This window comes from Scyliorhinus torazame, chromosome 4 (genome assembly GCF_047496885.1).
Source record: "Scyliorhinus torazame isolate Kashiwa2021f chromosome 4, sScyTor2.1, whole genome shotgun sequence".
Lineage (NCBI taxonomy): Eukaryota > Metazoa > Chordata > Chondrichthyes > Carcharhiniformes > Scyliorhinidae > Scyliorhinus > Scyliorhinus torazame.
In genome coordinates, this window is record NC_092710.1 from 99,378,426 (window position 1) to 99,394,150 (window position 15,725).

Below are 15,725 nucleotides of genomic sequence, written 5' to 3' on the forward strand. Positions count from 1 at the left end.
TTGAAAGAAAGCACCATTCAATAATTCTTCCAGAACCTTCTCCAAAATTCAAAAGGAGTCTCCATCTCTAAGATCTTTGCTTATTTCCCCCTGAACAATTCCAATATGGTGGCCAGATTATCAAATTCACTTCTCTTAAAACGTTCAAAGGCAAAGACACAAATATCTCCAAATTAAAGCTGTCACCTCATTCACCTCATCCATACTTTCCTTTCACTGGAATGTTTATCATTATCCATATTTCTTATTAAGTATTATTAAGAATAAAGGGGGAATGCTTTTAACTGTCCTGGTTTTGGAGATGGCAACTACAACTACTTGAAATTGTATAAGACACTAGTCTAGCCTCAGCTACAGCACTGCACCTCAGGGAAGACCATAAAGGCAGTGGAGAGAGTGCAGAAAAGATGCAGAAAAATTGTTCCTCAGGTGAGAAACTTCAATTCAGAAGCTAGATTGGAGAATTTGGGACTGTTTTCATTGGCGAAGTGAAGCCTGAGAGGAGAGCTGATAAATCATGAGGGGTCTGAACAGCGTTGATAAGGAGAAACTGTTCCCACTCGTGAAAAGATCAAGAAAGAGAGGGCACAGATTTAAAGTAATAATAATAACCTTTATTGTCACGAGTGGGCTTACATTAACACTGCAATGAAGTTGCTGTGAAAAGTCCCTCGTCGCCGCACTCCGGCGCCTGTTACAGTACACGGAGGGAGAATTCAGATTGTCCAAATTACCTAACCATACATCTTTCGGGACTTGTGGGAGGAAACCGGAGCATCCGGAGGAAACCCACGCAGACACAGGGAGGACATGCAGACTCCACACAGACAGTGACCCAAGCCGGGAATCGAACCTGGGACCCTGGGGCTGTGAAGCAAAAGTGCTAACCACTGCGTTACTGAGCCGCCTGATCTTTTGATCAATGGGGCTATCAACGGGGTTTCCCATTCTATGGTTTCTTGTTCTATGCACATCCCCCGCCACTGGGAAACCTGCAGCAAGCGTTCACCATCCGTGGGATCCAAAGACCCCACCAACGAGTACGGCCGGAAAATTCCGGCCAAGGGTATGAGAAAGATGGTTGTGCTTAAAGTCACAAAGATCAGGGGCGGAATTCCTCGGTTCCCACAGCCGCGGGTTTCTCGGCAGCACGCCATTCACTGGCAGTGGGATTCTAAACATCCTCTGCATGTCAATGGGATTTCCCACTGTAGCCATCCCACACTGCCAGGAAACCCACAGGTGGGGGTGCTCTGCCGGCGGGAACAGAAAATCCCAATGATTGTAGAATTCCAGCCCAGATCAGATGCATCGGAAGACGCTGAAAGACGTGAGAATGGGAATTGACGAGTAGCTGGCTCTAGCCTTCTATTCTTCCTTAGACACAGGGATGATGCAAGAGGATGGAGAATTGTTACACCCTTGCTAATAAAAGCTATATTTCAGTCAGTTTAATCTTGGTGATGGGACTGATTTGAGAAATGATGATACTTGGACAAATATGGAATAATTAAGGAAAGCCAGCAGAGATTTGTTGAGGCAATTCACAGGGTGGCACGTGGCGCCGTGGTTAGCACTGCTGCCTCACGGTGCCGAGGTCCCAGATTCGAATCCTGGCCCTGGGTCACTGTCCGTGTGGAGTTTGCACATTCTCCCCGTGTCTGCGTGGGTTTCACCCCACAACCCAAAGATGTTCAGGGTAGGTGGATTGGCCACGCTAAATTGCTCTTAATTGAAAAACAATAATAATTGGGTACTCTATATTTTTTAAAAATTCAGGCAATTCATGATTAACTTTGTGGTAATTTTTCATGACATAGATAATGCTGTACTTTTTGGACTTTCAATGGGCATTGGTGTTGATTTGTTTTAAGGCTATATATAACTAAGAACATGATGAATTTTGTTCAGTTATTTTTTTGTTCTCTGTTTTCTCTTCGGTCCTACGGTATGATTCTGTGCCCCAACTGAAAGGAACAACTGATATTGGACACTTTACTGAACTATTAGACTGTGCTGGAGGCACTAACTCTCCGATACTCCCTCCTAAGGAGGAAGCATGTAGTGGCTACCCTGCATCATCCCACAGCAGTACTGTTTAGATCAGAGATTTGCCATTTGATTGGAATGAGAGGCACAGGCATTGCGGTGGTTTAAAGCTAATAGGGTTGGAAAGAGTGTTGCACAGAAAATTAATTTCTTTGTTTAGTCAGATTCTCATTTTTCATGTTCCATTTTTATTTTATTTCCCAACAGGGAAAAACTGGAGGACGTGGATTTCCAGGCTCACAGGTGAGAAACCTGGAGAAATTTCTCTGGGTTTTTATTGTTGTTGCTCCTCCTGCTGCCTCGTTTCTGTGATGTAATGTAACTAGCCGAAATTATATTATTTTCTCAATTTACAATTCAGTTTATTTGTATCACATTAGACACTGGAAAAATACTTTGTTTGCCTTATTTAATTGTAGGGTTCACAAGGCAGTAGAGGAGACCGTGGACCCAAGGGTGAACGGGTAAATAATTTCTTAAAATATTAGTATTTCTTTAAATAAAGGTAAACTCAGCTCAGACATGTATAATGATGGTTACCTTCTGATGACCTGTCAGACGTTTATACACTCCCAGTGTGACATTGTCCCTCAGTGGTTTATACACTCCGTGTGATATTGTCCCTCAGTGATTTGAACACTCTCAGTGTGATATTATCCCTCGGTGGTTTATACACTCTGTGTGATACTGTGCGTAAGTGGTTTATACACTTCCCGTGTGATATTGTCCCTCAGTGGTTTATACACTCCGTGTGATATTGTCCCTCACTGATTTAATCACTCCCAGTGTGATATTGTCCCTCAGTGATTTATTCATTCCCAGTGTGATATTGTCCCTCAGTGGTTGAGACACTCCCAGTGTGATATTGTCCCTCAGTGGATTATACACTCCAGGTGTGATATTGTCCCTCAGTGGATTATACACTCCAGGTGTGATATTGTCCCTCAGTGGATTATACGCTCCCAATGTGATATTGTCCCTCAGTGGTTGAGACACTCCCAGTGTGATATTGTCCCTCAGTGGATTATACACTCCCAGTGTGATATTGTCCCTCAGTGGATTATACACTCCCATTGTGATATTGTCCCTCAGTGGTTGAGACACTCCCAGTGTGATATTGTCCCTCAGTGGTTTATACACTTCCAATGTGATATTGTCCCTCAGTGGTTTATACATTCCCAGAGTGATATTGAATATTACAGACTGGGAATATTCCAAACCCGCTCCTCAATCTTTGTTAGGTTACCTTATTTGGTCATGAATGTGAATACAGTGCTAAATACAAGATAATCACCATTGAATCCAATCGAGAATTCACAGAAACCTTTTTATCCAGACAGCAAAGAGAATGTGGAATTTGTTACCACATGGAATGATTGAAGTAAATAAAATATATATATATGGTGAAGCTCGATGACAATGAGAGATAAAGGCATCAAATGGCTGATACCATTCAATGAAAAGGGGTGGATGAGGCTTGAATGGAGCATTAACATGAGCAAAGTGCAGATGAACCAAATGATTTGTTATATTTTCTATGTAATTATATGTGAACTGAATGCTAACACCACTGAGTGACTTAAAGGATGTTTTTAAAGGCTTCCATTTCTGATTCCTCTGCAATCAGGTGTCATTCTTTTCACACAACGTGTAATGGAACTCTATCCCCCAAAAGGTTATGGTTGCTGGGTGAATTGATATTTCTTAGATTAAGGTAGATTTGTGCTAAGTAATAGTTTTGAGGCATATGGAACTAAGATTGGTAAAGGGGATTGAGGTTCAGATCACTCATGGCCTATTGGAATGGCAGAACAGACTCGAGGGGCTGAATGGCCTCCTGCTGTTCCTGTGGCCGTTGCAGCGGTTCAAGAAGGCAACTCACCACCATTTTCCCAACAAAGGATGAGCAATAAGTGCTCTCCAAGCCAACGACGCCCACATCCTGTAAATGAATATTAAAAAAGAAGCAAAGCCTGGACTCTGGGTGCACACAGCATGGGGTTGACCTCCAATGCCCCTTCAAATTGAATACACACTTGCTCTCTGAGCCGATGAGGAAGGCCTATTAGAGTGAGGTAGCAGGCCCCAGCAAATGTCTGCGTCTAGTGGAGAGCAGTTAGAGAGAATGAGAAGCAAACATTGAATGGTCTCAATAGCAGTGATCCAAATCCTTAGCATTCTTGTTTGTACCAATGTATTGTGTGTTCAATTTATAACAGCCAGTTAAAAATTTAATCGAAAGAGTGAGGGAACAACATAATTTTATCAATAGTTGTTTTTTAATTTAGAGTACCCAAGTATTTTTTTTCCAATTAAGGACCAATTTAACGTGGCCAATTCACCTGCCCTGCACATCTTTGGTTGTGGGGGTGAAATCCACGCACACGTGGGGAGAATGTGCAAACTCCACACGGACAGTGACCCAGGGCCGGGATTCAAACCTGGGTCCTCAGTGCCGCAGTCCCAGTGCTAACCACTGTGCCACATGCCGCCCATTTTATCAATAGTTAACTTACAGATTTGCAACTTAGAAATTTGAGACACATTTATTAGGCGTGCTTTCGTTTGTAAATGTTGTTTTCATCCCAAAAGAGTTCTCCTCTTCTAAAGCAAATGTCTCTCAAAATATTTTCTCGCAACTTGTTTAAATTTCACTTCACAATACTAATAAGTATTTCTGTAACGGCCTGTTTCGTTTTGTCGTCTTCGTTTTTCTGTTTGAACAGGGTGATCCAGGAATACTGGGAGATCGAGGTCCTCAAGGCGAAAGGGGAAGAACGGGTTATCCAGGACCTCGAGGGGAGAAAGGAATTATTGGCTCTTCTGGATCAGTTGGACCAGCTGGAAAAGATGGTCCTCCAGGACCTACAGGTTCCCATGGACCACCAGGTTTTCCTGTAAGAATAACATTACCCATCTAAGTTGTCATAAAAATTGCATTAGCTTCACATCTACATTTTTTGCATATCAGTGATACAATTGAGCTAAATTTTGGATGGTTTCTTTGTGTTTGTCAAGATGAGAAATGCTGATAAGGGAATGGGGCAACATCTACAATTTTTACAACCAGTTGTTCTCAGAGCAGTTATATTATTGTCTATAGCCAGGATTATTGTTTTCCATGAGACCGAAGATGGCTATTGAGGCAGATTTGAGACCTGCAGACATCATGGCATGTAGGGCAATAGTTTTCACGTGAGGTGACTGGTCATGTGTTATTGGAAAGCTTCCAAACAACACAATCCTGCTTCCGTTACCATTTTCTGGTCGCTGAAGGGCTTGAGAGATGCACTCAGAAAGAAAGATGCCTGCCAAGTGATTGTAAGTGTCAGTATTGCAGCTCATGGTTCTGTGTGAGCTTTGCACTCAATCCACTTTTACCAGATTAACCTTTACCCCTTAAAAACTAAAATATGACCCAATGCACAAAGGTTTCTAGGATAGCCAGACAAAGGGTGAAAAAATGGTCCCGGGTTGTATGCTTTGGAAGCAGTATGTGATCCCTTCATGCCTTGTTAATCTCTTGGAGTGATACTAAATACTCAATAATATGACTTGGGCAAATCCAGAATTCCCTCTCAAAATAGCTCCTCTTCTCAATTGCTTCTGCCTTTAAGAACCTCCTTAAAGTCCATCTCTTTGACTAAGCTTTTGGTCTTCCCGCATGCCGTCTCCCCATTTAGTTCAGTACTGTTTTTGATGACACCTCTGTGAGACTTTTTTCTATTTCAACGATGCAAGTTACAGATGTTATTAAGGAAGGTGTCCTTTGTCCAGATATAGAGGGTGGGATTCTCCACTCCCGCGCCGAAGTGGCCTCTCCGTCGTGAACGCCGTCGAGGTTCACGACGGCGCGAAACGGCCCCGATCCCGACCAATTCAGGCCCTGACAATAGGTTAGGGTCGGGGCCGCGTCATCTACATGCGCTAGGCCTTGTCGCCCGCATGCGTGGTTGCCGTCCTCTCTAAGTCCACCCTGCAAGAAGATGGCAGACGGATCTTGTGGGGCCGCAGAAGGAAGGAGGTCCTCCTTCAGAGAGGACGGCCGACAATCAGTGGACACCGATCGCGGGCCACCCCACATTTGAGGTACCCCCCGGTGCAGGATCCCCCCCTCGCTCCCCTGCAGGCCGCATCCCCCCCCTCCCCCCCCCCCCCCCCCCCCCCCCCCACCATTTGCGCGCTGTTCCCGATGGCAGCGACCAGGTGTGGACGGCGCCGGGGGGAACCCGCCGTTTTGGCCTGGCTGCTCGGGCCCATCTGGGCCTGAGAATAGCGGGGGTGCCAGAGAATCGCCATTTTGGGTGTCTCCAGCGATTCGCCGGCCTACGGCCCCCGGAACTCGACCGGGCCGTTCCCGTCGCTTGGGAGAATCGCAGGAGGGCGTCGGACCGGCGTCCCGGGAAATTTTGGCGGCCCAGGCGATTCTCCCAACCGGCGCGGGAGTGGAGAATCTCGCCCCCTGTCTTTGTTCTACACATGGCACTGCTTGACCATCCATGTTCCAAAAATCTTTTCATATTCACAACACCAACGGAGGCATGTGGCGCAGTGGTTAGCATTGGGACTGCGGCGCTGAGGCCCCGGGTTCGAATCCCGGCCCTGGGTCACTGTCCGTGTGGAGTTTGCATATTCTCCCCACCCCCACAACCCAAAGATGTGCAGGTTAGGTGGATTGGCCAAGCTAAAATGCCCCTTAAACAGAAAAAAGAAATTGGGTCCTCTAAATTTATTTTTTTAAATATTCACAGCACCTGCCTGGCCAGACCTGGAAAACGTTCAGGCTCGAGCTAATAAATGGCAAAAAATGTTCATGCCACACAAGTGCCAGGCAATGACCACCTCCATCTCCTCTTGACTTTCCAAATACCCCACCGTCAAAGTCCTGGGGTTACCATTGACCAGAAACTGAACCGAACTAGCCATATAAATACTGTGGCGACAAGAGCAAGTCAAAGGCTGGGAATTCTGTGAGTAACTCACCTCCTGACTCTCCAAAGCCTGTCCACCATCTACAAGGCACAAATCAGGAGTGTGATGGAATGGTCTTCACTTGCCTGGATGAGTGCAGCTCCAACAACACTGAAGGAGCTCAACATCATCCAGGACAAAGTAGCCCGCTTGTTTGGCACTCAATTTGTCAGGCAGCATATGTGGGAAAACAACCACTTGCAAATTCCCGTCCAAGCTGCACAATAAGCTGACTTGAAATATATTGGCGTTTCTTCATATCTACTGAGTCAAAAACATTGAATTTCCTTCCTGAAAGCCCTGCGGGTGTGCCTAGACCAGATTGGTCACAGCAGTTTAAGAAGGTGACTCACCACCATCTTCTCAAGGGCAATCGAGGACTGCAACAAATGCTGACCTTGCCAGCAAAACCCACACCCCATGAACCAGTAAAAAGAAAAGGGGCGGGATTCTCCCCTACACGGCGGGCGGGGGGTTCCGGCGTCATGGAGAGGCGGGAACCACTCCGGCGTCGGGCCGCCCCAAAGGTGCAGAAGTCACCGCACCTTTAGGGGCCAAGCCCTCACCTTGAGGGGCTAGGCCCGTGCCGGAGTGGTTTGCGCGCCGCCGGCTGGCGGGAAAGGCCTTTGGCGCCACGCCAGCCGGGGCCGAAAGGTCTTCGCCGGGCGACGCGGATCGGCGCATGCGCGGGAGAGCCAGCAGCTGCTGACGTCATCCCCGCGCATGCGCAGAGGAGGGGGTCTCTTCAGCCTCTGCCATAGTGAAGACCATGGCGAAGGCGGAAGAAAAAGAGTGCCCCCACGGCACAAGCCCGCCCGCAGATCGGTGGGTCCTGACCGCGGGCCAGGCCCCGCGGCCCCCCCCCCCCAGGACCCCGGAGCCTGCCCGCGCCGCCTTGTCCCGCCGTTCAAAAGGTGGTTTAATCCACGCTGGCGGGACAGGCATTCCAGCAGCGGGACTTCGGCCCATCGCGGGCCGGAGAATCAGCGGGGGTGGGCCCGCCGACCGGCGCGGCGCGATTCCCGCCCCTGCCGAATCTCTGGTGGCGGAGACTTCGGGACACAGCGGGGGCGGGATTCACACCAGCTCCCGGCAATTCTTCGACCCAGCGTGGGGTCGGAGAATCCCGCCCAAGATCTCCCTTCACCCTTCCTCTGAATCTCATTCTTAATGCTCATCCGGGATAGGAACGTCTCCTCCAACTTCATGTACAATCAGCTTTAAAGAGGCGGCTCTTAAAGGTTCCTATTCGGCGATGTGAGTCCTCACCATTCTGTGGCTGAAGTACCAGCCTCCAATTATGATTGAACCATCAGGTAAAACAGGAAGATGAACTAACAAAAAATGTGTCATACTCTTACCGAGTTTCAGGCAACTTCTGCTTACAGAATTGGAAATCTACTTGGACTTGAAAAGTACGAGGTTAGCTCCTTCAGAAACCTATCTCAAACCAGTATTCAGCACAAAAATGCAGGGCTGGTAACGAGGCACCCTTGAGAGATCCTTGACAGGTATGGAGAGGCCAAGGTTATTCATTATTTCTGAAGCCTTGGGTAAGAGATGCGTTTTTCTTCTCTTCTTCTTGAATAGTACAAGGTACAGAAGAGGTTTACCAGGATGTTGCCTGGCATGGAGGGCATTAGCTACCAGGAGAGGTTGGATAAACTCAAATTATTTTCACTGGAACGATGGTGGTTGAGGGGTGACCTGAGAGAAGTTTACAAAATTAAGAGTGGCATGGACAGAGTGGATAGTCAGAAGCTTTTTCCCAGGGTGGAAAAGTCAATTACTAGGGGACATAGGTTTAAGGAATGAGGGGGGAAAGTTAAGAGATGTACGAGGCATGTTTTTTTTTTTACACAGAGGGTGTTGTGTGCCTGGAATCCTCTGCCCCAGGAGGTGGTAGAAGCAGATATGATAGCGACGTTTAAGAGGCATCTTGTCAAATATATGAATAGGATGGAAAAAGTGCAGAAGGTTTCAGTTAGACAGGCATCATGATCGGTGCAGCCTTGGAGAGCCGAAAGGCCTCTTCCTGTGCTGTACTTCTCTTTGGAGTGAGGGTCCATTCTACACAGCTGGTCCTTGTATTTATTATTCCTTCAAACGTACTTAAAGACATTAATGAAGTAACGGAACCCAATGTCACACTATGTAGAAATCCAGGGTTTGATATTGCTGTCCTGGTCTATTCCATCGAACTGGACTGTCCAGCAATCAACTGAAAATGACCACAATATAATACATCTCCAACTATGCAATCCCAAAGTAACAGCTCCACTTTCTAGTTTTATTGGCTTATCCAGTTTAAACAACATTCAGAGCAGGGAATCTTTGATTTCTGGATAATTTTCTTCTTGATAAATCTTCTGTTATCATGCTCCTTCCATTAAATGCTGATCTTTTCATTTCTGGTCATTTCCTCAAATATGTCTCTTTGCTTCATCAGGGCAGAAACGTTACATTTGAAGAAATAGCAAGATTTATAAGGCACGAAGTCCACAGGATTTTTGAAGGTAAGAAGAAAGCAGATTGGTTTCACATCAAGTCGCTGTCTACAGGGGAATTTAACAACTCTGTATCCCCCTTGTACCAACTTCCTTGAACCTACAAATTGCCTAGTGATCTCTCAAGATAGCTTTATAAAGACAGACTCTGAGATCAGCTGGGGCAATTGCCAGTACACTAAAACTGGCCCCACAACCATGTGTGAAGGCGGAAAGCAGTGACCAGAGCTCTTGTTTCTTCATTCATGGATGGATATGAAGATCAGGCTAGGACAGACAACAATACCATCCACGATAAATAACCTGACAGTCTTCAGTATGCCTGGCGCTGAGAAGCAGGAGTGAGTCACTCAGACCCTCAACCGTAAGGTATCATTCAGTTAGATCATATCCTTTAGGGGAAGAGAGATGTGGATTTTCCCTACATAAATGTGTGGAAAAAGCGCTTTCTAAATTAAATCCTGAAATGTATGGCTCTAATTTTAAGGTTATGGTTCTGTGTTCCCTTTGTAGCTGGGAACATTTTTTTCTCCCTATTTCCCTATTAAACCCGAAACCCTTCCAAAGTCAAGAAAATACAAACTATGCAATCCCCATCCTCCTAATTTAATCCGATAAAAGCCCTGGTATCATTTAAATTAATCTCTTCCTCAGCCAATAAATCTTTCATGAAGTTTGATGCCAAAACTGACTCAAACACATAGGAACAGTGGAGATTGGTGAAAACAACTAAAACATTACTGGCTTGTAAATCAATGACATAGAGGAGGAATTCCTGGAGTGTATACGGGATGGTTTTCTTGACCAATATGTGGAGGAACCAACTAGAGAGCAGGCCATCTCAGACTGGGTACTGTGTAATGAGAAGGGAATTATTGCCAATCTGGATGTACGAGATCCCTTGGGGATGAGCGACCATAACATGATAGAATTTTTTATCAAGATGGAGAGTGAAGTAGTTGATTCGGAGACTAGGGTGCTGAATCTTAATAAAGGGAACTATGAGGATATGAGACGTGAGTTGGCCTTGATAGATTGGGGAGAGTTACTTAAAGGGATAACAGTGGATAGACAATGGCAAACATTCAAGGAACGCATGGAGGAACTACAGCAACTGTTCATTCCTGTCTGGCACAAAAGCAAAGGGGGGTAAGAGGGCCAATCCATGGCTTACAAAGGAAATTAGAAATAGTAACCGATCCAAGGAAGAAGCATACAGATTGGCCAAGAAAAATAATAGGTCTGAGGATTGGGAGCAGTTTAGAATTCAGCAAAGAAGGACGAAGGGATTGATTAAGAAGGGGAAAGTACAGTACGAAAGGAAGCATGCAGGAACATAAAGACTGACACTAAGTGTTTCTATAGAGATGTGAAGAGAAAGAGATTGGTAAAGAGAAATGTAGGCCCAATGCCGCCAGAAGTAGGGGAATGCATAATAAGGGACAAAGAAATGGCTGAGCAATTAAATACATACTTTGGTTCTGTCTTCACAAATGAGGACACAAATCAGAGCCCAAAAAATGTTGGAGAATGAAAGGTTTAGAGAGAGGGAAGAACTGAGGGAGATCAACATTAGTAGAGAAATGGTGCTGGGAAAACTGATGGGATTGAAGGCGGATAAATCCCCAGGGCCTGAGAATCTGCATCCCAGAGTGCTTAAACAGGTGGCTCTGGAAATAGTGGATGCATTGGTGGTCATCTTCCGGGATTCTATAAACCCTGGAACTGTCCCTGCAGATTGGAGGGTAGCTCACGTTACTCCGATATTCAAAAAGGGAGGGAGAGAGAAAGCAGGGAATTATAGACCAGTAAGCCGAACATCGGTCGTGGGGAAAATGCTTGAATCCATTATCAAGGACTTTATAGCGGACCATTTATAAAGCAGTGGCAGGATCAGTCAGAGTCAGCATGGATCTATGAAGGGAAAATCATGCTTGACAAAATCTGTTGGAATCCTTTGAAGAGGTAACCAGTACAGCCGACAAGGGGGAGCCAGCCGGTGTGGTGTATTTGGACTTTCAGAAGGCGTTTGACAATGTCCCGCATAAGAGATTATTGAGCAAAATTAAAACGCATGGGATTGGGGGAAATGTATTGAGGTGGATAGAAAACTGGTTGGCAGAGAGGAAACAAACAGTAGGGATTAATAGGTCTTTTTCAAATTGGCAGGCAGTAACCAGCGGGGTACCATAGGGATCGGTGCTGGGACCCCAGCTATTCACAATATATATTAATGATTTGGATGGGGGAACAAAATGTAACATCTCAAGGTTTGCAGATGATACCAAATTAGGTGGGATGGTGAATTGTGACAAGGATGCAGAGATCCTACAGCAAGATCTGGACAGGTAGGGCGAGTGGGCAAACCAATATAATTTGGATAAGTGTGAGGTTATTCATTTTGGAAGCAAAAACAGGAAGGCAGATTACTACCTGAATGGGTGTAAATTGGGAGAGGGGCGTGTGCAGCGGGACCTGGGTGTCCTTATGCACCATTCGCTGAAGGTAAGCATACAGGTGCAGCAGGCAGTGAAGAAGGCTAATGGTATGTTGGCCTTCATTGCGAGAGGTTTCGAGTATAGAAGCAGGGATGTGTTGCTGCAATTGTACAGGGCCTTAGTGAGGCCACACTTGGAGTATTGTGTGCAGTTTTGATCTCCTGCTCTGAGGAAGGATGTTCTTGCTCTCCAAGGAGTTCAGCGAAGGTTTACCAGATAGATTCCAGGGATGGCGGGCCTGTCATATGAGGAGAGATTGACTAGGTTAGGATTGTTCTCACTGGAGTTCAGAAGAATGAGGGGAGATCTCATAGAGACTTGTAAAATTCTAACAGGACTAGACAGGGTAGATGCAGGGAAGATGTTACCAGTGACAGGTGTGTCCAGAACCAGGGGGCACAGTCTGAGGATTCAGGGTAAACCATTTCGGACAGAGATAAGGAGACACTTCTTCACCCAAAGAGTGGTGAGCCTGTGGAATTCATTACCACAGGAAGCAGTTGATGCTAAAACATTGAATATATTCAAGAGGCGGCTGAACATAGCACTTGGGGAGAATGGGATCAAAGGCTATGGAGAGAAAGCAGGATCAGGCTATTGAGTTGGATGATCAGCCATGATCGTGATGAATTGCGGCGCAGGCTCGAAGGGCCAAAAGGCCTCCTCCTGCTCCTATCTATGTATCTATGTATCAGATCCCATCTGGAAAATTGTATTCAATTTTGAGCATTAAACATAAACATATGGAACCATAGAATCCTTACAGTGCAGAAGGAGCCCACTTGGCCCATTGAATCTGCACCGACCCTCTGAAAGAGCACCTTACCTGGGCTCACTCCCCATCCAATCCCCGTAACCCCACCTAACCTGCACATCTTTGGACTGTGGGAGGAACCGGAGCACCCAGAGGTTACCCACACAGACACGGGGAGAATGTGCAAACTTCACAATGACAGTCACACAAGGCCAGAATTATACCTGAACCCTGGGGCGAACCATAGTGCCACCCTGTCGCCACTTAAATATATTCAAGTTTTGTCAACAGAAGGGAAGTAAGTAGCTGATGAGCCTTTTTTTAAGTAATACATTTTGTTCTCTAATAGTCAAATGAATAGCAAAACAATTCTGAACCCTGGAGTACACAAAGGAACATAGGAATTAGGAGCAGAAGTGGGCAATTCAGCCCTTCGAGCCTGCTCCACCATTCAATCAGATCATGGCTGATCTCTTCCTGGTCTCAAATCCACCTCCCTACCTCTTCCCCATATCCCTATAACCTGTTTTTTAAAATCAGAAATATAACCATCTCTTTCTTGAAACCATTTAATGACTCCTATTCTCGCATTATTGGGCAGCGAGTTTCACAAATTCACCACCCTCTGCGAGTAGCAGTTTCTCCTCATTTCAGATCCTGTTCCATATGGGAACTCCATGATGCTGCCCACATCCTAGATAATCATATCATCAGAAAGTGTTGTCAGCTGGACCAGCTCAAACTCTGGGTTCCAGAGCTTAAGCAGCAGCTAGTATTGCTACAGTGTAGCTGTGAGGTTGAGAGCTTTGTGGAGAGTCCATTTATAGATGTGCTCACCCTGCAGGTTCAGCGTGTGCAGAAAGAGAGAGGGAGTGGGCAACCACAGGGCAGTCAGGTAGGAACGGGCAGGTAGTGCAGGAGTCCCCTGAGTTCATCTCGCTCTCCAACCAGTATTCAGTTCTAAATGCAATTGAGATTGATGGTTCATCAGGGGAGTGCAGCCAAATCCAAACTCGTGGCACCATGGGTGGCTCAACTATACCGGGGGTGGCGGGCAGGGGGAGTAAGAACAAAGAGGATTAGAAGAGCATTAATGATAGGAGATTGATAGACATTTTATGAACACAGAAATGAATCCACAATGGGATGTTGCCATCCTAATGCCACGGTCAGGGATGTCACTGAGTGGCTGTAGCGCACCTTGGGGAGGGGAAGGGGGTGGGGGGGGGGGAGGAGCTTGAGTAGCCAGTTGTAATGGTCCACATCAGTATCAGCAACATAAGTAGAAAGAGGAATGTGGTCCTGCAGTCAGAATTTAGGGAGCCAGGTAGGAAATGATCAAGTTCAACTTCAAAGTAGTTATCTCCAGATTACTCCCAGTACCACGTGCAAGTGAGTACAGAAAGGCGGAGAAAGCCAATGAATGGAAGGCTGGAAAGATGGTACTGGAGAGAGGACTTTAGATCCCAGGGATATTACGACCAGTTCATGGGAGGGTGGTGGGGGACACCAACTGGACGGGTTTGATCTCTACTGAGCTGGGACTAATTTCCTTACAGAGTGATTTGACAGTGCTATTGGGGAGGGTTTCAACTAACTTGGCAGGGATGTGGGAAACAGGGGGATTAAACTAGAAACACCAAGGTGCAAAGAACATTGGGAGAGACAGATAGCACTAGAGTAGGAAATAGCAAGATGTTGACTGGTTCAGCATAAGCAGGAAAGTGATACATTCTAAATTAGGGTTACTGTGCATGCCTGTAAATGTGTGATAAATAAGATTGGTGAATTGTAAACATTGATAGCCACTTAGAAATGTGATCTTGTGTTGATAACAGAGACCTGGCTCAAAGAAGAGCAGGACTGGGTATTAGATATTCCTGGATACAAGGTGTTCAGGGAAGATAGAAAAGGAAGTAAACGGGGGAAAGGGGGAGGAGTGGCCGTATTGATTAAGGAGAACATTGCAGTGCTGGAAATGAGGCTGTCCCAGAAGGATCAAGGAAAGCATCTATTTGGCTAGAGCTAAGAAACAGAAAGGTACAATTGCATTGCTCGGGGTGGTCTATATGTCGGTCTATAGGCCACTAACTAGTGGGAAGAATGAAGGGGACCAATTTTGCAATGGGCGGGATTCTCCAGTCCCCCCTTAGCCGCGTGTTTCTCGACGGCGCACCATTCGCTGATGGCGGGATTCTCTCATCCCGCCGCTTGTCAATGCGATTTCTCATTGAAGCCACCCCACGCCACCGGGAACCCCATGGGCGGGGACGTGCTGCCAGCGGGAACAGAGAATCTCAATGGCCAGAGAATTCCAGCTAATGAAATTACAGAGAGGTGGATGGTTATCATGAAGGACATGAATTATCTGAATATAGACTGGGATATTGGTGGCGTAAAGGGAGAAGAAGGTCAAGGGTTCCTGGAGTGTGATCAGGAGAATTTTTACAGCAATATGTTTCCAGTCCAGTTAGAAAGGAGGCATTGCTCAATGTGATCGTGGGAATGAGATGGGTCAAGTGGATTAAGGGTCAGTAAGGGCACCTGGGCTTTTGATTGGACTTGTTCATTGCATTATAAGATTTAGATATGCCTAGGATAAAGGAAAAAGAACAAGCGAGAGAAAAATGTATTAACTAGGGGAAAGCCAACTACAATGGGTAAGAACAGACCTGACTCAAATAAATTGGAATCAAAGAATATCAGGCAAATTGTAATGGTTTTTGTTTTAACGGGGGTGTTGTTTTCTTGAGCGCCTGATGAACTTTGACCGGCAGTGCATATTGTTAATTTTACCAGGGCTGTAGATGTTTTATGAACCAGGGTAGGTTAGAGTTGGCAGCTTTGGATGGACAGATTCCTCCTTCTTCCAACTGCCCAGTCCCGAGTCACTCGCCATTGGTCATCCAACACATCCAGTCCTGTCAAAGTCAATTGGGAGGTGAA

At 46.0% G+C, this 15,725-nt stretch overlaps 1 protein-coding gene across 1 annotated transcript in view; it reads left to right on the forward strand.

The window, feature by feature from the left end:
- LOC140410352 (uncharacterized) overlaps window positions 1-15,725 on the forward strand; it is a 485,957-nt gene that overhangs the window by 443,295 nt on the left and 26,937 nt on the right. The window contains exons 49-52 of the mRNA XM_072498368.1: window positions 2,257-2,292; window positions 2,469-2,513; window positions 4,776-4,946; window positions 9,470-9,536. Coding sequence (XP_072354469.1) covers window positions 2,257-2,292; window positions 2,469-2,513; window positions 4,776-4,946; window positions 9,470-9,536 — 319 coding nt within the window. The remainder of the gene's footprint in view (window positions 1-2,256; window positions 2,293-2,468; window positions 2,514-4,775; window positions 4,947-9,469; window positions 9,537-15,725) is intronic.